The sequence below is a fragment of the Puntigrus tetrazona genome, chromosome 4 (assembly GCF_018831695.1).
Source record: "Puntigrus tetrazona isolate hp1 chromosome 4, ASM1883169v1, whole genome shotgun sequence".
Taxonomy (NCBI): domain Eukaryota; kingdom Metazoa; phylum Chordata; class Actinopteri; order Cypriniformes; family Cyprinidae; genus Puntigrus; species Puntigrus tetrazona.
In genome coordinates this window covers 8,912,115-8,935,332 of record NC_056702.1, presented here as the reverse complement: position 1 = coordinate 8,935,332, position 23,218 = coordinate 8,912,115, and the positions used below count along the sequence as shown (strand labels likewise).

The 23,218-nt window shown below is 39.8% G+C and overlaps 1 protein-coding gene across 9 annotated transcripts in view; it reads left to right on the top strand.

Annotated features, from left to right (window-relative positions):
• The window catches only part of LOC122343470, a 49,385-nt gene that overhangs the window by 6,071 nt on the left and 20,096 nt on the right, over positions 1–23,218 (top strand). For 8 of the 9 annotated variants that reach the window (XR_006250786.1, XR_006250788.1, XR_006250787.1 and 5 more), the window contains 9 exons: positions 261–326; positions 4,897–5,074; positions 11,500–11,967; positions 12,067–12,513; positions 15,543–15,698; positions 18,121–18,336; positions 19,377–19,462; positions 20,060–20,168; positions 21,542–21,610. Coding sequence is in view for 6 of the 9 variants with exons in the window: in XM_043237952.1 (XP_043093887.1) it covers positions 261–326; positions 4,897–5,074; positions 11,500–11,967; positions 12,067–12,513; positions 15,543–15,698; positions 18,121–18,336; positions 19,377–19,462; positions 20,060–20,168; positions 21,542–21,610 (1,795 nt within the window). In the remaining 3 variants the exon portion in view is untranslated. Of the gene's footprint in view, positions 1–260; positions 327–348; positions 1,019–4,896; positions 5,075–11,499; positions 11,968–12,066; positions 12,514–15,542; positions 15,699–18,120; positions 18,337–19,376; positions 19,463–20,059; positions 20,169–21,541; positions 21,611–23,218 lie in introns of those variants that run through there. The other variant, XM_043237954.1, reaches the window with a different exon arrangement.

Here is a 23,218-nt window from a genome sequence, read left to right as displayed (position 1 = left end):
ATTTAGCGTACTATTTTTTTATTCTTCATATAAACATGTAACTGGGGTCATATTTTAGAAAGCGGTTTTTCACTCATCATTTGGGGGTCTTGAAAACGCCTGACTAATAACAGCATTTCCAGTACAAATAGTGCATAATGAATCTTGCACTGAAAGTCATAAAACGCAATGACCCAAAGTATATAAGCAATAATAACAGACATGTTTATCTTAGCAAACAAGACTAATTGCTGTATCTAAACCTGTTTTCTGTCCCCCAGGCACCATCATATTACTTCTGTTTTGTGAAACAAGCTGTCCTGTGGAACAGAGGGCAGCATCACACAGTGAGTAGCCTACTTGTGTAAGAAGACAATTACGAAAAGACTGCTGGAATCAGTTCCAACTGATTTAGCAAGCCGTACATCGACATAATCGAATAAAACGAGACTGATATTCAAATATGACTCCTGCAAACAAACACTATCGCTTGGAAACACGTATGCACTGATGGCCTGCGCCCATCCACCTCACCGTCTCCGTCTTCAAGAGGCCAGAGACTGTGAATGTGCCACAGGCAACAGAGAGGTTACCATGGGGACAGCGAGTTGTGTGGGCTGGCTTCCTGTCTCGGCCTCTGGTTAAACAAACAAGAAAAAAAAGGGCACAAAGATCCACCAGCCTCTTACTGACTAATTTACATCTTCGAAACGTACCAGTACACAATCAGCCAGGGGCGCACGAGTACGAATAAACGCACACTTATCCATCGCTAAAGTTGAAAACACACACACACACACACACACACACACATTGTCTGCCCTCGGGATCACCTCGGGATGCTATAAAACACTGGGCGCATCGCTGTGAACTTTACGGGGCCGTCCCAGTCCAAACATCTATTGAAAACAAGAGACGATTAACCCACTCATAGGCTTCATACCTCACGGTCTCCATGGACATTGTCGCCACTGAGACGACATGGCGAGTGCCGCCGGGGCCCTGAATACTGTACGCCCAAACGATGACACACGCACAGGTGGGCAAACACACTCGTGGGCCCGCCTCGCTCCGCAGACAAACACTGGTGTTTACAATGTGATTTATGGTTTGGTTTGGGATGCATTCTGTTCGGTATGACGTCCTTTCTTACGGGCGAGTGGAGCTGTACTTCCATTTTTGTGTGCATAGAAAAGAGGGTGGCCACAGGAAGGCAAGCCGCATTCAAACTACACTGGCATCCGATCGGGACACAATGACTTGACTGTGTTAGCACTCAGTAAGAGGATACAATTCTGACTCCGGAACAGTGAAATATATTGTTTGGAGTTGAAAGGTGACTTTTTTTTTTTAAAAAGTCTTACTATTCCAAAAATGAGCAAAAATAATGCCTAAATTCACTTGCATATATATATATATATATATATATATATATATATATATATATATATATATATATATATATATATATATAATAGAGGTGCATCCCTAAATTGATGGCTTTGGTGAGACAGGACCAAAATAAATGAACACACACACACACACACACACACATATAAGTACAAATAAATAATGCTTTAAGAAAATTTGGGGGTTTTATTAAGAAAAATTAAAATTAAAAAAGTTTATATGTTTTCTGAGGTTGTTTTTATTTTATCAAAAATACAGAAAACAGCAATCACTACAACGTCAGATATTATTACAATTTAAAAAATATTTTCTACTGTTTTCTACACCTCTTATGGAACATTTTGCATTTAATGTCCAGAATTTTCTCTCATCTTCAGTGTCACATGATCCTTCAGAAATCAATCAAATACCCTGATAAAATATACAGCTTTAAAAAAAATGGTAACAATTACCTAATAACAAAACTGACTATATTTTCATGACAACATTTTTTAGGTTTCTTTGATAAACAAAAATTCAAACATAATTTCTTTGAAATAGAAATCTTTTGTAGCACTACTGCCTTTATCGTCACTTTCGATCGATTTAATGCATCCTTGGTGCTTACAAGCAATCATTTCTTTCAAAAAAAGAAACATTTTTATTTATACGCGTTTACAACATAACTATCAAAGGTACAAAATTAAGCACAGCTTCCGCCTGCAGGCTTTGTGTGCGTTCGAGGTGGCCTGCTCCGACGGGACGAGGCTGTTTTGCACAGGGCATAAAGTTTAAAAGAGAAGGTGAAGGGGTGAAGAGAGATAGAGGAGATCGAAAAAGTAGCCTCATTGTCTGCCGGGACAGAAAGTAGAAAGTTGCTCAGAATGCTAAGCTGCATCTGAGCCTGGCTTCTGACACGAGCGGCTAATCAGATTTGGTCCTCCCAATCCTAGAGTCTCCACAATGCTCCCCACTGTCATCTCTTCCCCTCCTCTCCTCCACTCCTCTCTTCCTCATCCCCCTGTCCCGGAGCAAAGCTAATTACGGTGCAGGCAGAAACACAAATCTGGCTGATTGAAAAAGTCACTCTTTTTCAGCAGGGTTTAACCTTGTTAGCGCTAAGCCTGGCTTTCTTAGACGTCAGGCCTTTTTGAGAGGAATCCTCTGTTCCCCCGCAGACGGAGGCACAGAGACACACTTCTGTTCGGGCCCCGATGGCTTGGTCTCCCCCCGGCGGAGGGTTCACAGAGAGGCGTGCGTGTGTATGCGTACGTGTGTTTGCGAAGAGGCTGAGGAGCGTATGCAGGCCTCTTCTCGGGACAGGCCATCTGGGACTCTGGTTTACAGACGCCCTGCATTCACGAGCGTACGCCGGTCCATCTCCGTCAGAAGGCCGTCCGGCACGAACGCTGGGGGTTAATGACATTAGTACAGGCGGTGTGCGTGTGCGTGCCACAGTGCGGCCCGCCTGACGCCAGGGGGTCATGTCATTTCCTGTAGGCCTCTGAAGAGCCCACACACTGGGGCAGAGGACCCTCAGGCCCGACATGGGGCTACAATCACCATCGCAAGGTCAAAGACACTCGCCGTTTAATATACAATGCTACTCTCAGAGGACTCCAAACAGCTTCTGCGAGTGAAGGCTTCGCTTTCATTGCTTTCAGGTTTGGGGTCGGAGATGATGCCTGACAGTTGGTTTTGGGTATTTTCAGAGATGTGTGTCTAATTTAGGGCCTGATTTGTGCATTTTCGGAAGTGTTACTAAGTTACTAAGTTTGTTACCTGGAAACTTTGCTTACTTCTTTTACACACGGGCAGCTCAGTGTTTTCAGACTCAGGTTGCAGTAAATGCTGCTCCACATAAACTCATCCATCCAAACTCATCCTGGTCTAAACGGCACACAAAACAAATCATAAAATAATAGTACTACAAATAGCCGTATAAGACATTTCAGAAGTGCTCAAAGGTGGAAATAAATCTAATCATCTAGTACATTTTGCAATTAATTTCAAACCAAAGGAAATGAAAGGAAAAAGCAATTTTGCCAAATTTTTTACCAAGAGTTTTTTAGCTGAGGTTTTGTTTTGTTTGCATAACTGTCTTCCCAGACTTATAATAAGAAGAGCCTATAATCCTATAATCCAAAAATAAATAAATAAATAATAATAATGATAATATATACATATATAATAATATATAAAATAAAATGTGAGGGCTCTCCTGCAATTTTAAAATAAAATAATAATTATTTTATATAACAAAGAGCATATGATAATACATACAATGTTACATAATTTGTGTTGTTTATAGTTTATAGTGGAATATTACAATGGTAATGCTACATATTATGTTTAATATATTTAGTTAATAATATAAAATACATAAAAATGATTATTATTCTTAAGAAGAAGGATTTTATTTTTCACTACGTTTTTGCCATTTATTATCTTATTATATTCTTAAATATTTTGTTTAATATTTTTATTTAATGATAAAACAAACGCATTATCATTGCTATTATTATTTAATAGTAGAAGTGATAGTAGCATAGCCACATTTTGAAAATAGTTTATTAAATCCCAAATTTGTTTGCGCAATTTCCCCAAATCGTGTGGTGGTGTTACTGCAATTATGGGCTTTAAGTGATCCTAAACACTAGGATTGCATGTTTCACTAACCTTAACAACATGAAAAAGTGGGTAATGGACATAGGGATCCCTTTCAGGCGTTTAAGACAGATGTGTTGGGACAGGAGGACAGAGAGAGAGATCGAATGAATGAAAGAATGACTGAAGGGAGATAAAAGGTGCGAAAGATCTGTTTGTATCAGAAGAGAAGCTTCATTAGTGTCAGAGAGAGAGTGTAAAATGGTTTCGGGTCACCGCTCTGAGCTCCAGTAACGCAGCAAACAGGGAGCACATGTCCCCTTTGATAACATTGTCGGCTCAGACATAGCCATGTTTACTCAGCAATTTACTGTCAGTCAATTCAAAAGGGATAAAGACATCAAGACGTGTGTGTATTTGTGCTTGTTAACAATGCCCTGTAGCACCGGACAGGTTAAAACTCGCTCTCTGACAAGGTATAAGCAGTGTGTCACCCATCTGGCTACACAAAGCAAAGAGAAAGTAAGCGAGCGCACACACAGAGAAGTACGAAGAACTCTCTTCAAATTCCCATAAATATTTACATGTTATGTGTTCGTAAAAAATTAGCCTGAGGATGCAGCTATGTTTGCTTGCTGGTCGTTGCTAGCCAACAGGAGAAGGTCAAACTAGTTAACCTTTCTAAATATCAACATCAGCCAACTGCTGCTCCTTGCTTTCTTGTCCCAAATTCATTAACTTAACCGAGGGAGGACCATGCTAGCCCTGCAGCGAGAATTCAAAATGTGAGAGAGGCAATATTGAATAAGCTGTTCAATAAGTCAACACTGGGGGGCGCTGCAGAGAGGTACTTATTGTGCAGTGGCTTTCCAAATGTTGTTTTGTAAATTAGTACAAAGATGTTTTTTTTTCTCTCTTCAGGTAACCAGACATGAGAAATGCCCTCCACCCCCGTGTTCTCGTTTTCATGCTCATATGGAGGCCTGGCCTGTTCATTTTAGACCCCCACATTTCCTAAACACGCATCCCAGACCTGGGCCTAATCATCTGGGGCAAAAACAGCGACAGCGGAGTGCTCCACAACCTCAAAGAAGTCCAGGTCAGTAGTGATATTGTCCTTTTACAGGGTACAGCAGGAACAGAACAAACTGTCAATGAAAAGAAGGCATCACCTGTCAGTCATTATTTGAACTTCTTAATTTAAAAAAAGTAATTATTAGTTTGTTGTTTTTAATTTTACCATTATCGCCCAATATAAAATATATTTCATTTAATAATATTTTTTTTTCATATCGTTGTGAATGCTCATTAGTCCATTTACCTTACCATTGACAACAACTTTGCTTATTTAAAGGTAATGTTAAAAATAGAAAGTATATAAATAATCATTACAGTTTTTCTCAATTGCTTTGGCTCAATTCTCGGATGAAATTTTAATTTTTCAAAACAATAAGTTCAGATCTCTAAACAAGCTTCTTGTTCACATCAGATTAGAATTTCTTATTGATTTGAGCAAATTGCAAATGCTTTGGCACATGTGCGCAAACAGTAAGTACAATTGTCTGCATTTTTGCACAAAAATTAATTGCATATGGCTTGTTGATCAAAACTGATCAGACGATTCTTTCCAACTGTCAAACTCTTTCATAACTTTTCAATCCTTTTTCATTGTGTAAGCCATCACACTCAAAACGATCCATTCAGTTATGAAAAGTTAGTATACATACATGTATATTCTATAAATATCTGTCATTGACATTGTTTAGTATACATTGTATTTCTAATCTCTCATTGACATTGTTTGTAATGTCTGATATTTGGCTAATGACCTCTAATTGCAACACAATTTGAATCAACCAATCAACCAATTACAGTTTTTCTCAATTGCTTTGGCTCAATTCTCGAATGAAATTTTAATTTTTCAAAACAATAAGTTCAGATCTCTAAACAATTAGCTTCTTGTTCACATCAGATTAGAATTTCTTATTGATTTGAGCAAATTGCGAATGCTTTGGCACATGTGCACAAACAGTAAGTACAATTGTCTGCATTTTTGCACAAAAATTAATTGCATATGGCTTGTTGATCAAAACTGATCAGACGATTCTCACTTTAACTGTCAAACTCTTCATAACTTTTCAATCCTTTTTCATTGTGTAAGCCATCACACTCAAAACGATCCATTCAGTTATGAAAAGTTAGTATACATACATGTATATTCTATAAATATCTGTCATTGACATTGTTTGTAATGTCTGATATTTGGCTAATGACCTCTAATTGCAACACAATTTGAATCAACCAATCAACCAATTAATTCAACCATGTAACCCATCAAGTTTGGGAGCATATATATGTAGATTGCCTACAGCACAATCACTACCATTTTTTTTTTTTTGTTTGGAAAATGGAGGACTTCCACCGAACCAACATTGTTAGGGAGTGGTTTGCTGCACATGAAAGAATAACTGTGGAGGTCCTTCCAACGTACTCTCCATTCCTAAATCCAATAGAAGAGTTTTTTCAGCATGGAGGTGGAAAGTATATGATCACAGACCACAAGATCAGATGTCTCTGTTGAATGCCATGAATGCTGCATGTGAGGACATCACAGCTGATCATTGCAGGGGATGGGTACGGCATTCAAGGAGATTTTTTCCTGGTGCATTGCAATGGAAACATCAGATGTGATGTTGATGAAAATCTTTGGCCTGACCAACAAGAGCGACAGGATGTCCACCAAGAATCATTTTTTTCTTCTTCTCATGGGTGTTATTTTGCATTTGTGGTAACGTAAGACATCTGAAATGTACAGTAATTGGACGAGCAAGATTTCCGATTACATGTAGTGCATTACAAAAATAAATGTACTGTATAAATACAAATGTTCATATACTTTTTTTTCTATGTACTATTGACTGTTCTCAACAAATATCAGTTTTGTTTTGTTTTTGTTTGTTTTACTAAAACCTTAATTTCCATGGTTGAGTGCCATGGTGAAAAAACAGCTAAACATTTTGACCAGCGTGGCTCACACAATGACAAAAATACTTTATATTTTGGTGGCCTTGGCCAAATGACTGACAAGATAACAAGGTTTTGAAGCATGAATGAAAAGTTTTGGGTGACTAACTACATTTTGCAGACATGCAATAGAGTTCTGAAGTTCCAGCAAACAGTTTTGACATTTGCACTAACAGTTTAGAGAAAGTTAAGACTGTTTTGAAAAATGTGCCAAAGCAATTGAGAAAAACTGTAATTCAACCATGTAACCCATCAAGTTTGGGAGCATATATATGTAGATTGCCTACAGCACAATCACTACCAGTTTTTTTTTTTTTTTTTGGAAAATGGAGGACTTCCACAACCCTGAACTGCAGCAACATGCTCGTAGAAGAGTAATTGGAAGACGTGTAAGAATACGTGGTGGTGGTGTTAGAGGAAGACACAATAGAGGAAGAGGTGGAAATAGAAGAGTCAGAGTCTCTGTTGAATGCCATGAATGCTGCATGTGAGGACATCACAGCTGATCATTGCAGGGGATGGGTACGGCATTCAAGGAGATTTTTTCCCCGGTGCATTGCAATGGAAAACATCAGATGTGATGCTGATGAAAATCTTTGGCCTGACCAACAAGAGCGACAGGATGTCCACCAAGAATAATTTTTTTTTCTTCTTCTCATGGGTGTTATTTTGCATTTGTGGTAACGTAAGACATCTGAAATGTACAGTAATTGGACGAGCAAGATTTCCGTTTACATGTAGTGCATTACAAAAATAAATGTACTGTATAAATACAAATGTTCATATACTTTTTTTTTTCTATGTACTATTGACTGTTCTCAACAAATATCAGTTTTGTTTTGTTTTTTGTTTGTTTTACTAAAACCTTAATTTCCATGGTTGAGTGCCATGGTGAAAAAACAGCTAAACATTTTGACCAGCGTGGCTCACACAATGACAAAAATACTTTATATTTTGGTGGCCTTGGCAAAAATGACTGACAAGATAACTAGGTTTTGAAGCATGAATGAAAAGTTTTGGGTGACTAACTACATTTTGCAGACATGCAATAGAGTTCTGAAGTTCTAGCAAACAGTTTTGACATTTGCACTAACAGTTTAGAGAAAGTTAAGACTGTTTTGAAAAATGTGCCAAAGCAATTGAGAAAAACTGTAATACGTCAATAATACATCTCAAAATTAACGTAATTTTTTTTATTTTATACAATATAATGCTCTGTTGCTTAAATGTATTAAAATAATTCATTCTTTTTTTTAATGTTTCACTTTTAATTTAGACTAAATATATAAATGTAAATGTATACAATAAAACTATACACCTTTTTAATTACTTGAAAATAATTATTGATTCATTGATCAGTATGATAATTGTCATATCTATGTATCCTTTATTTATATTACATGATAACAGCAATTATCATTCAGTTTTGAAAATATCTTCATCACCAAACTAACTTATTTTGAGAGTCTTATTAGTTTTTAAAAGGTACTATTATCGCTATTATATTTTATTTATTCACATAATTGTGCATGCTCATTTCCCCATTTACATTACCGCTGACACCAACTTCGCTTATTTAAAGGTAATCTTAAAAAATGAAATAATAATTTAGCAAATCTCAAAATTACCATCCATTTTTCATTCTACACACTATATTGAATTGCCTAAATGAACATGTAATATTTAAGTATATAAATATAAAAGTATATAAGAGTATATAAAGTAGCCTAAATAAATTCTCAATTGCTTGAAAATAATTATTGACTTATTGATTCACATCAGTGTATCCCTTTTAATATTATAACAGAGTAACAGCACTTATCCTTCGGTTTTGAAATTACTTTTCTCACCAAAACTAACTCGACAGTGCACCATGCCTTCCTCGAATTAAACAAATGATCTGAAACTGAGCTACTGTGTTAAGTAAGCAAGCATGAATCTCAATGCCTCCATCAAGCTCGTATATGCATGTTTACTGTGGCGCCGCCCTCCTGGTGGCCTGCTACTTCCATTAGGCCTGAGTGCTGTGGTGTGAAGGTATTCGGATAAGATCAGTCATTAACGCACATCAGGACCGTGTCTTTCAAAGCGAGCTTGGGAGTCAACAGAGATGGGAGCATTACTCCACATCACAGGCCAAAACTAATTATACAGCCATATGGTGCTCGGAGACTCTAACAATCCACCCCGACCTGCCTTTAGCTCCCCAAGGAGAGTGGAGGGGGCGAGACCGCGACAGTGCGATATGACACATGCCGTTCACACACATACATTTGTGTGTGTGTGTGTGTGTGTGTGTGTGTGTGACTGTGACAGATGGACCAGGCACTGGTATTGTAAGAACAGCAGTGCAGCTATGTGCTTTCCAGCCTCTCTCTCACTCTTTTTCCTTTTCCTCTCACTCAATCCTTTTCTCTCGCTGTTCTGTCCTCTGACTCCTCAGTGACACAGACTGAGTTGAACAAGAGCGTATTGTGTAGGGGCCTCTGGTCTGCTTCAACACAGGCCCCTGCTGGGGGACTCATACTGGCCTGGGGGACAACAAACGATAAGGGACGAGGGCCAAAGACGGTTAGTCTACTGGTGTACATTTTTTTGCTTTAATTCGATGAGCAAATACAACGAATATCTATGGCATGAAGCTGTCACTCTGGCTAGACAGACAGACAGACAGAAAGATAGATAGATAGATAGATAGACAGACAGACAGACAGACAGACAGACAGGCAGAAAGATAGATAGATAGACAGATAGACAGACAGACAGACAGACAGACAGACAGACAGGCAGAAAGATAGATAGATAGACAGATAGACAGACAGACAGACAGACAGACAGACAGGCAGAAAGATAGATAGATAGATAGATAGATAGATAGACAGACAGACAGACAGACAGACAGACAGACAGACAGGCAGAAAGATAGATAGATAGACAGATAGACAGACAGACAGGCAGAAAGATAGATAGATAGACAGATAGACAGACAGACAGGCAGAAAGATAGATAGATAGATAGATAGATAGATAGATAGACAGACAGACAGACAGACAGACAGACAGACAGACAGACAGACAGATAGATAGATAGATAGATAGATAGATAGATAGATAGATAGACAGACAGACAGACAGACAGACAGACAGACAGACAGACAGACAGATAGACAGATAGACAGACAGACAGACAGACAGACAGACAGACAGACAGACAGACAGACAGACAGACAGACAGACAGATAGATAGATAGATAGATAGATAGATAGATAGATAGATAGATAGATAGATAGATAGATAGATAGATAGATAGATAGATAGATAATCTCAGGGAGACCCACCAGGGTTCTACACCCCACTGGTTATGGGGCCCACCCAAAAACGTGGTCCCAGAAGCTTTGAATCGTGTCCCTTAGAGTTTTTTTGAAACCTTTGAACCCTTTGTCATAACTACATCAAAACATCATATGTCATTTCGGTTTCTTCAGCGAGAAAAAGACCAGTGAGGACCACTGCACATCGTGCGAGAGGAAAGTCTGTGTAATTCTCTCCCAGCAGGCATCAGCATCAAGACCCATTGAAGAAAGAGTCAGGCTGGGCTCACTTGTTTGCTCCGCTGTCATTGCATCCATAATTAGCTATATGGGGTTTCTAATCCCAATTATGAGAATGAGTTCCTTCATATAGTGGTTGCAAGTGGTAATTATCATATCTTAGAGTCACTCTGCATGCTGAGCTGGGAACTGGACAGCTGCTCCTACAGAGGGGCAGAGTTTTCAAGGGGAGGGGGTGTCCGGGGCCCTTGTTAGGAACCAGGGGCCCGCAACAGGCAAAAGACTGTTTGCTCTGAGGCTCAGTGGAGTAGGGCAGCGTCAGCTATTGGGCTGGGTGGCCTTTGCCTCTCTCCTCTCCTTTTTAGCTGTAAATGATGATGAATACGCTTTCCGCCTGACCCTCATGCAGGACCCCCATGTTAATTATTCAGGACCTCTTTTTGTGTGCGGCCTGAACAATGTCTGTCATTAAGCCTGTGTGTGTGTGGATGTACGCGAGTGTGTCCTGTTCATCAATACATGAGACAGCTGCAGACTGGGTGCTCTGTTGCGGTATGGTTTGTTTAGTGAAGGATTTCTGCTCTTGTGAATTTGTGATGCCCTTTCTCATTTGCATCTTTGTCTAAAGATCCCCCAAGCCCCCATACTGCGGTGCGACCCTAACCTTGACCCAGATGTAATCTCCCCCTTGGCCAGGGGTTTCCAATCCTGCTCCTAGAGGACCACCTTCTTGCAAAGTTCAGCTCTAAATCTACACCCAGCTAATCTAGAAACCTCCAGTTAGGTGTGTTAAAACAGATTAAAGCTTAACTCTACAGGAAGGTGACCCTACAGGAGCAGAATTGGACACTTCTAGTAACTGTACCCAAATGCCTGCAACCTCTTGAAGAAATTTATTGTCTTCATATCCACATTAATTTGAAAATATCTCAACCTCTTTTTTTCCCAGATGTCAGGAGGAACCAAAATGTGAATAATTCCAGCAGGAGTGTAGTTCTACCGCATGTATCTGGATGCCTTAATCCAAACAGAGCTTCTCCAGAACTCCTGACAAGTCCTCCTCTGACTCTCAAATTTGTTGATCACCCTCATAAATCCCAAACCCCCAATACACATTTGCAACCGACAGATGAGGAAGGAGATGCATGCTTTGCTTCACAAGATCTGAATCAAGGGCACCACGAACTGGCTGAAAAGGAGTCAATGAGTCCAACAACTCTGTCCACCCCAACAACCCCAAGCATCCCAGCCACCCCAACTACTCCTGGCACCCAAAGTACTCCGAGTAGCCTAGTTACTCCAGGCACACCAAGTTCATCTGTGACCCCAAATTCTCTTTCTGATTTTAGCCGGCCTTCCTCAAGCCAGTTCAGCCGTAGCACTGATCTGAACAGTAGCTTCTCAGATGCCCCATCAGGTACATGGCTCTCCTTGAACACTGGGTTATTATCCATAAAATAAAACATAAATGATGATCTTTAAATGATTTATCTCTGCATTGTCTTTTCATTACTAGAGAACTTCAGCATTGACCATTGTGAAGACAATAATACAGATGACAAAGATGTTTCTGACCTTGACCAGTGTAATTATTATCAAGAGCGGTGCTCTACTTCTCTCCCCGAGCATCACTTCACCTCTGCAGGTAGTTACAGTCAGGCCAGTTCACGAATGGATGTCCTTCAAGCATGTCTCTCTAGATCTCTCACCTCCTGCAAGCAAGAAACACCTTCCACTTGCTTGCCAGACACTCCAATTTACACCTCCAAAACCCCTCAATCTCTGCAAACCCCAGCCACCCAACAGTCCACATATGAAACCCTGCACAGACGCCCTGGATCCAGCCAGTCTGGCCTAAGCATTCAGGCACAAAAACCTGAATACTTAACAGTGGATAGTCGATCAGAATGGAACCTTTGGCCTGTGCTTCCTCCCATCATGCCACAGCAAGATGAGCTGCAAGGTGAGTATAATGGGACATAAACATCCGCTGTTCCAAATATAATCTTATTATTAGGACTATATATATCTTCACTCATCTTCACAACACAAATTAAGATTTTTTCAACAAAATTTAAAGAGCTTTCTGACCCTGCATTGACAGCAACAATGTCTTTACATAAAGAAAAGAAAATTACTGACTTTATACTGATTATACTCTATTTGCAGGATTGTCCCATGAAAATGCATATAAAAAGTATGGCAAATAAAAACAAAAACTGGTGGTATTAATATGCAAAAAATTTACTTTGGCGTATATATGACACAAATGTGATGTACAATATATCATAAGCATATCATATATACGCATAGCATAAACATGCCAATGTCCATTTTTGCATATCTATACCATTAGTTTTCATTTTTATTTGGTTTACTATTTATATGCACATTCATGAGATCGGGTAAAAGTACCATGATGTATGCATTTAATTTTCTCTACAGCTCATCAAATGTAATTAAATCAACACATAAAAATGTACTAACTTAAGAAATTATTTTTATTTTAGTCTTATTTTTTTTTATTTTGAATATTTTTTAAAGATATATTCTATAAGTAAATTAGTCTTAAATATGTTTACGTTAACAACACAAAATTACTTTTTTGTGTGGGTGTGTGTTTGTAGCATGAATCATTCAATTTAAATGAATTAAGACGTTATTTAGCCTATTCACGAACTTGACTCAAGGTTTTCTATTCTTCTGAGGACATTTTTAGAAATTCCATGCCTGAAAGAATGGCACAATCGGATCTCATACACACACAGACACACCTACACACACTGTACACTTTATTAGACTGAGTCTCGCATAATCATCCACACACGCTGGGGTCAGCTTGGCCAAAGAGAACTGAACATTCACCGTACTTCAGACATGAAAGGGAACAAAAGAAAATCAAAGTCCTACACCACGACCATGAGCTTCGGCTTTCTCGACACAGCGACTAAGTCATAAATATGGCAAGGAGCTTTTCTCTTCTGCTCTTTGCTGAAAGCAGAGGGAAAGCGAGGGGGTTCTTTTGATGGGGAATCAGGTTGGTACCGTTTGATTCCCCAGTTCAAAGCAGCCAAGGCCTTTACAATGGGGGACGTTATGGGGGACGAGGGGGGTGGCTGTGATGCCGGCTGCGTCGTGTTCTCCCCTCTGAGCCTCAGCCTCCTGCGTTCCCTTCTTTCTTCCTCTTTTCTCTCTCTATTCTCTCCACTCCCTGAAAGGCAGACGTGTGGAGCGGCGGTCATAAATCCGAGCTGACCGCCGCCTCACTGACGGGTGAACAGTGAGCGAGCCACAGCTACAATGCGTATCTCTTAGATGCCCTCCGTGCGCTAATTTACCGTCCCCTGTAAGGATAAAGGGCAGGGGCACTAAAATCTGACTCAAACTGAGAGTTCATGAAAGAGAGAGCAAACAATTCAGAAATTGCAGAGAGATTTCTTCGTCTTTTTTTTGCCAGAGGAGTGATAAAGCGACTATCAGGGTCTTGTTTGCTCACTTATGGGGCCAGACAGATAATATATCACTGATTGGATAGTAGAGCTGCAGTTTAGAAATTTACTTTATTGCAATGGGGGACAGAAAATGACACATGGGGGAACGACCTTTTAAAGCTTTCGTCAAGTCTGTCGGTGTGCAGTTGTGTGCATACAGCACTATAGGCCAGTATGGGGGTCTTTTTTTGTGAAATTGACCAGCTTTCTGTCACCTCGCCGTGCTATGGTCCAGCAGTCAGTGGCCGACCCCACAGCGACCTCTTTCAGCCCCATCTTAACTGTCCTTGACAATGAGCGGGACCCCCAGGCCTCACTGAGACACCATACCACACACACAGCCCTCGAAATGTCCATGCATTGCGGCCAATGAGAGAAAAAGGAGAGAAAAAAGATGGCACATACATATTTACTCAACGATTATAACATGCACACAGCCTGAAATATGTAATCAGGCAAATATAATTCTACATTTTCTGCTGCAGACCCTTTGAAAGAACTGTCTCCTTGCAAATTTTGAGCACCTACAGAATAATTGAAATAAGGCAAAATAATAATTGCAAATTGGCTGATTAACAAAAAGTGTCACACAAAGGCTTGGGATCCAATAATGTATTACTATATACAGCATTCACACACTGTATATAGTCATACAGTATTCAAACTGTTTTATTAATACTCATATTTGAACTTACAAGGATTCCACGAGAAGTTCCACTAAATGTTTCTTGAGCACCAAATCAGCATGATTTCTGAATGATCATATGGCAATAATGATATTTGAAAGCCACTAAAACCTTGATTATATGAGAAACAATAAATATTTTAGGTAAATAAAAAGCGAAAAAATCCTGCCATTTTTGCACAGAGTGGCTTTTTACATCAAGCCCCGATTAATTTCCGACCCTGCCTTCATCCAACCTATAGGCTGGTGTACACAAACCCCACATGCGCTCCCTCACAGACACACAGACTCAAGTCTCAAGAAGCACTTGGCTGAAGATGACGATGAGCTTGACAGCACCAATATGTTTTGAAGTGTTGAGTCAAGTCTCTCTATTGTGTGTGTGAGTGGTAAGCCGAGGGCTGCTCCCATACAATAGCTGTGTGTGTGTGTGTGTGTAATGTGTGCTGCAAGGGTTTATAATGAGAATTAAACAAGAAATAACCTATAGCTGTGCACACAAGTGAATTATGACTGTTTGTATCTGTATCTGTAAATCTACACTAGTACCACAGAAGCTTCTGGCCAAAAGTCATTCTCAGGAACTGAGACGGCCCTGCAGGGGAGGGTGTAATGATGGTTGTTTTGCCTCTGCAGGTATTGCGCTATTCAATCAGCCTGGAGCAATAATCAAATTGCATTCTGGTATGACAGCTGAGGAAATAGGTTAAAACGTCCATTGCGTTAAAATGCAAATACCTCAGATGAGCGCATAAAGAGATGTTTACACAGTGTATTGCGTTTGTATTTACTTATAATGTTTTTGGACCGTTTCAGATGAGAGTTTACTGGGAGGGACCCCTGACTCCCTTTCTGACAGGTCACAGTCTGATATCTTTGCTGAGCTGGATGATCTGGCCCCTCGCTCAAGTTCCTGTGCGTCTCCAGACCACCCAGCCGGGAGTCAAACTGACCGATCCTCACCTGCCACAGGTAACACTCCCAAAAACATGGACAGGATTCAGACAGAGAAACAAAATGATTGGGAAAATGTACTTTGTGTTAAGTCAACAATGTCTTTTTTTCTATTCTGTTTAACTCCTGTGATGGCATAAATTAATATTTTGCTGACATTACATTTTCAGTTACACACGATCACCTTCAGAATCCATTCTAATATGCTCATTTGGTATTTAAGAACTATTTTTTTTTATTATTATTGTTAAAAAAGGGTAATTATTATTATAATTTTTTTAAAAATAGTGATACATTACTTTTTCATGTTTCTTTGCGCAACAGAACGTTCACCTTTATTTAAAATGTAAAACTTTTGACGTATATTCTCCTTTGGTCGCTTTAATGCACTTTTGCTGAATTAAATTTGACACTTTTGTTGTTTTCATTTTGATGATAACAGTTCTCTATAATGTTGATCATTTTGATCCATTGCTTTGCCTGTAACAAACAGAAGTTGCTCCATATTTAAATCTTTCCAAGTAATCAGTTGATTGTCTATGCTAATCATGTGAACCTGCGTACTGGTTCAACGTGCCATTATATTTACTCTCTGTTTCAACAGAAGTGTCCACTGGTAAATAAGTGATGCTGTCAGGCATGGAAAAACCTTGTAAGGACAAAGAGATTAAAATCACTTGCCGCTGTGTAAACTTTATTTACCTGTCTACTAACGGCACTGTTTCATGACACCGTTGCCCCACAGACATTATTTCAAAACTGTTTGTTGTTGTGAAAAACTTAATCCCTCAATTGGACACGTCTCTGTCTTCACCCTGCCCCGGGGATTATTGTGGTGTGTGTGTGTGTGTGTGTAGAATGTGGTAAGAAAGAGAGGAGAACAGAAACATTACCTAAGTGAATTTTTCCCTTAGGATTTCCTCCTGAATCTTTGACACGGCGTTAAGCGTTTCTGGTTGCCTGTGTGACCTGACCTCCTGACCTGATCCTTTCACCTTTCTAGCTCCCTCTGGAAGGCTAACATGTGTTTATAATGCACAGTGTTCCCATGCACTGTAATGCATGTCATTATATTTAAATCCATAAGGAATAAATGTCGGTCTCAGTCGCTGTGTAGTTTTTAGAAATGTTTCTGCTGTGGATGCAATAAATTGAACAGCTCAGGGATTTAATAAAGATGACATGAGGAGAGTTTCTATCTGGGTGGCAGTGTTAGACCAAGATTTGAAACCAGGCTTAGTGGAGTTAAAGTGTTAGATCTCTCCCATTGATCATTTTGTTCAATACCCACAGTTTTTTTATTTAGTTTTTATTCAGTGATTAAAAAGTAAGCAAACTACGTGTCTGTGTTGTTTTTTAGATGTCGGTGTACTGCTGGTCAACTAACTAGACCAGCACCAAACCAACATAAAGTAGCTGGTCTAAGCTGGTATTTCTAAACGGGGTTAATATGAGCAATGTTACGCAAGCATTTAATACGTAGCTCTACACGTTTTTGCACAATTGTCCTATCTGTTTCCAAAAAAAAGACAAAAACTGATATTTAAATGAGACAATATATTTTTTAATCTGAGAGTGTTTAAAAAGGGAGCACATTATTCCTCAAACAGGTTCTTTGTGACATTTTGTCTGTGTTTGAAAACAGACAGACAACAATAGAATCTTATGGGCCTGTTTATGGAGCTGTATCTCTGAAAGTCATTGGCAAACAGTAAAATTAGTCTGTGTCATTAAAAAATAAGGTGTGAAAAGCTGAGATTCATGGTTAGAGTGTAGACAGTAGAGTGAATTCCCCTAGCTGCCACACCTCAGTAGTGTGGGTTGGAGATTTGCATATGTGTCCCATAGCAATAGTGTTCCCATTACTAGGGTGTGACCGCAAGCACAGGACCCTTATGACACACGATGAAAGATTGATCCTTCACCGTACCTTTTTTTTTAAAGTTTTACAGGTATTAACAATTACTATCACCAAACAGATATGGTACAAATTATGATTTTATAATATTTCCACAAAAATTAGGGATATTAGAGCTTAAAGGTAGAGATTGTCTTTTAAAACTTTGATAAAAATGTGATCTTTATGATTATTTTGGATACTGCACATGCAGTTATTACATTTATGAAACAATTTATTGAAGATAAAATCTATCTATCTATCTATCTATCTATCTATCTCTCTCTCTCTCTCTCTCTATATATATATATATAAATATATATATATATATATATATATATATATATATATATATATATATATATATATATATATATTTAATACATATTAGTGAAATATTCAAATATTATTTTGTACAAATAGAACTCAAAAACACCAGAAATACCGGTGCAAGTACAACAAAAAAAATAAATAAAACTATTATTTCAACTTCACATTAAATTAGCTCTTACTAATGAGCATGTTTTTTCTATTTTTTCACAGATCTGAGTCCTGGACTTGCAGCTTTAACTGTGGGATGTGATTCGGGTGATCTGGGATCTTTGTCCCGTGTGCAGCTCCTGCTTTTGGAGCGAAAAGGATCTGAAAGTCCATGTTCCATCCCAAGCCCCGAATGGTGTCGAACTCCGGACGGGGAGGAGTATGAACCAGGCCTTAGAGTCTGGAGCTCGGGCATTCCCCAATATTATCAGTCCACGGGTACATTACATATCATATAGCAAGCTGCCAAGCACCTGTCCAGCGTAGCGGTGTATGTCTGCGTCCGTTTGTGTGTGGGTGTGTGCAGGTATAAGCTTGCCTTTCTGTGCTTGTATTTGCGCGTAAAAAGACCGTAGCAGATGCATTGGACCCTGCTATCTCTCCCTACACCTTACATCAGATTGCAATGTTTACATTCACGAGCAACAGTGTCTTGATTGCCTTTAAATAACTCTGAAAAATAACAGTTAGGAGGGGGGCCAAAAATCCCACGAGGAACGGTTGATTTGAGTTGGGGAAATTTGGCAATTGTGAGAGGGCGTCGGGGAATAACGTTACGGGTGTGCCGATTGTTGGCCGTCCTTGAGAGTAATGTTTTTAGTATTTGTGTATGCGTATGTGTGTGTGACCCCATTGCCGTTACCTTTGAACCAAAGCCGGCATGCCTCTCATCTGTTCCAGGGCGCGCGGCTACAAGTCCTTAACTGAAGCCATAAAGATGTACCAGTTTGTTGCTCCTGCAGGAAAAAAAAGCTTTATGGAGATATGAAAAAGTCATATTAATCAAGATAAAAAGTTTATCATTAACCCAAAACCCAAAACACGTCTGGACGCAGTGGCCCCCTATCAGGATGTAAGACTGTGATTCGGCTATTGTGCATTGTTCAGGCCCAATCCACAGATAAAGGCACTACAAAGAAAAGCCACGTGCGCTGGATCAGATCTGGGGGCAATATTGATCGGATGTGTTTTGAAATAGTGTTAATGTGTTTCTAAAATCTGGCACAAACACGCACGGCAGCGCGTGGAGGCCAGGCTCCTCGCTAGGTGTGTCTGCACCTGGCATGCTGAGAGTAGACAGGTGCTGTTGGAGTTTGTGAGGCACCATTTCTATCAGTATTTGCAGAGGGATTATGAACCTTCAGTCGTGTCAAATATGAGGCATTAATCACTCACTGTCGTCCCTCTTCTTGCATTTCTTTTGCACTTCTATGTATTTGGTCTGCCCTTGTTTTCATGCCATGTGTGTCTATTTGCAGTCCCCGACAACCGCAAACCATTAAGTCGCACAAACAGCGGCCAAGATTCTTTGGCAACTTTCAAGGGACGCAGAAAGCGCCCCGGGGTGAGTACTCTGCTCATAAAACCATTTCAACACACACATAGAGGAATCTATGAGCCACTTTATGACTGTCGTTGCTGTATGGAGGCGACTGGGGGATTTCTGCTTGCTGCTGGGCGGCAGGTGTGGGGCTAATAAGTCACTACGGATGAGAAAAAGGTGCAGTCGCTTATAGAAAAGGAAGTTGGGCTTCTCTGACTTGCCCTGCTGATAAGAGGGCTGGATTTAGGGCATGGATGTGCCACAGCGGGGCCAGAGGGCAAGGTTTAGGGGGTAAACAGTGTCAGCGAGGGGTACGAGGACTCAAAGCATTGGATGCAGGTGCAAAAGGATGGCGGCATTAATCTTTCTTTTATGAAGGAAGGAGAAAAGCCAGGGGAGGGGTATGGTGGCCTAAACATGAATGTGTTGTAAGCTGCCGTCAATTAAGTTTCAGTACAATAGATTTTCCCCAGGACAGATTACTGTCGACACTAGGGAGGCCACTGCTTCTTTGCAGCACAGCAGGGCCATCGCCGCAAACACACACTTATTCCTATGGCTACACACTTCTGTCTTGTTTGTGCTGACCTGTTTGTGCGTTAATCGTTGTGCTTTTAGCTCATCAGTGTGGGGAGTGTATCGAGGACATCATCCAGTTGTTCTCTCAGCTCAAGGGTGTCTGAAAGCAGCTCTGGGAACCGGGAAAAAACCACTTGCGAGGAGCAAGGTGTGCCACCGTTCACCAAACACGTAACTGTCAGAAACGATCTGATCAGTTGAGAATTGACACATGACAGATAGAAGTTATAACAACACTCCAATCAAAGTTGAAAATGTAACTTTTTGCGAATAAGCAAGTTAGTTTAAAAACTCTGAACCCCCAAAAATGACTAAACCCAATTTTGTAGAGAAAGTTGTTAAATAAATGTATAAACATTGCAGTTGTTTTTAAATCCTCCGAAAAATTTGCCCCCATTTACTTCCATTAGGAGTCTCGCCATTTTTTTTTCCCTTCAGAAAACAAGTGGCAAGTCAGACAATAGTTTTGTGGTATTTAACATGAACAAATATCGTTACTGAGCTTAAATTGAACCAAGAATATTCCTTTAAACCTAAACCAAAAGAAGAAAACCATTTTGACCATAAATGTGAAAGATGTCCTGCATGTGAGCAATGTAACACACTTTTCCAGTCCCGAGCTGAAAGCTCTATCATAGTGTCCACCTGAGGGATGAATACCTGCATGTTGCTAAGAGTGTTCAGAGTTAAGGTGCCACTCCATGGAGCTCTCATCGCTGCCAGGCCAGTGTTTGGTATCCTTGTGTCTCCGGTACAGTTAAGCCACATAATCCCTCTGAGAGGCAGCTGCCTGGTGCCAGGCTTGTCTTCGCTGTGTGGCCATCTTATGTACATAAATGAAATAAGGACCCAGAAAGAAAATTAAGAGTCTGCTTCTTTAATTTACTCTCATCCTACCTCTCATGATGTAACCACAAGCAGACTGGAAATATCCTGCTCAAGCCTATTCTGCTATGACTGAGCTGTATTGCATCTGTCATAGCGTTGAAGAATAACGTTAATGACCAGCATCCGTCAAAGTGTTGAGGGAGTAATGTTCCATGTTACTTGATCAGTCACCCACCTCCATTAGTGGCTCAGACTGGCATATCTGTAGGGCACAAAATTTGAACCCAAAACAACCCATTGAAACACTCAAGGACATTTACAAGAATTTCTTTAATCTTTTGAGGTGCTTAAAGAGAGGCAAAATTGGAATCTTTTTTCTCAACTGTTGTCATGTTGTCGCAAACGTTTTACTTCCATGGAAGACAAAGGAAGGAATTTAGGGGGATAATAACACTGCTCTTTTCTATACAATCAATGCAGATGATGACCAGGTCTCACGCACAAAATGCACAATTTAAGCAACACAAGCATATTCCCTGTGATTCTTGCCATGTAAATTATTGTTCAAAAAATTGCTCACCCTTCACTCTCACTGTATGGAAAGGAAAACGTTCTCATCTTGTGTTTCATAAAAGAAAAAACAGATGACTAAATGATTAAATTGGAATTTTTTTTGTTCTGTTTCATCACAAGGTTGTGAATCCTCAGATGAGAATGTCCCGCTCTATTTGTCGCCTCTCTCTCCCAGTGCTTTGCTGACAGGTGAGTGGTTTTGCTATAACGCCAATTGGGTATTGTATTGACAATACATATATATACACACACACACACCATATTTCAAAGACCAAGTCTGGGTCTCAACACCAAATAACGTTCAGTTAGCCATTTGAAACTAACCGGAACAAAATGAATAAGGGACCTTGGGATTTCACTAAGAGGGGCAAGCAAAAGTAATTCACCTCAAAAGAGATGTTACTCGCGTAACCTAGGAGATGGTGGGAGTGATTGAGCATAACGACCCTCCTCAAAGTCCAAAGACACGGTCACTCCTGGAGAGAGGGTCAATGTGGGGTCAGTGCGAGGTCATTCCAGGGCCAGTAAGCATTGAAGAGACCTCAATGTGACTAAAACAGTGGACATGAGATTAACGCCACCAGCTGAGAAGAGCATGTGGATTATCACTGATCGGGACTCAAAAATAAGCAATAAATAAATAACTCTTGAAGGTTTCCATTTAAGAGAGGAAAGTGGGAGAAATGAGAGACGAAAGCTTACCACTTACAATAATAATTACTAATGCTAAAGATTATTTAGGTTGAGATACAAATATCTTTTTGCGGTGAAATCTTTGCTGATTTTTATAATGTAAGAATAACTTTTTATTTAGAAGAATCAAGTTAAAATGACAGTGTAAAATATGATACATTAGGCCTTAGACCAGCATATGCTTTTCCCCCACAGTTCTATAATAAAAGTAAACCTTTAAATATCAGAAAATTATTGTAGGACAATTGATGTATTTTTATGTAGTCTAGAAGTTATAAAGATCTCAATATTTTATAGGTCAGCAGCTACATTTCCTTCATTTGCATAACTACTAAAAAAAAGCCTGATGTATTCTCATCAAAAACACATATGCAAACCTTCAGATTTGGTCTTTTCCATTACAAAAAATCTAATCTTCAAGCTTTATAGGGATAAAGTGATCAATATTTGTGGGCAACTATGTGTCTGATTTAAACTGATTTCGATTTTTTATTTATAAAACTAACATGACGCGTCTTGATTTTGTTTTTGAGGACTGATTTTCAAATCATGATTGGCACACGTACTAATAAAGGTGTTTTGTACCCTGTTCAAATGACACATGACATGGTCCCGATTCCCACCAGTGTCGGCTCCCTGACCACTCTTTTGTGCTCACAACTCATAATGAATTCATAGGTGTCCTAATCCCTTTTTGTGACGGAATGGCTACTGTTGCTTTCCCCCTGGTCACTCGGGTGACCCCTGCAAGTGTTTATTATAGTCTTTAGCATTCAGCTGAAACTGAAGATGTCACAGAAGGACATGAATGTGCCATCATTCCGGACAAAAACAAGGGCCTAAGCCGGACTGACCCAGGCGGATTGTTCTGGAAGACACCAAGCGCTGGCGAACAGATTAAGGGCGTGAATGAAAGAGATGGGGAAGGAGAGATTAGCCATGTTCGAAGCAGGATCGTTTCACCCTAAAACAGGACCACACACTGACACAGTCACTTTGCCACTATTGTCTCTCTCCCACTGTCACCGAGGGCTCGGAAGCCATTGTTTGCCAAATCCTCAATCGTTTGGACAACCCGGATACCGACTCTTTGATTGGCACTTG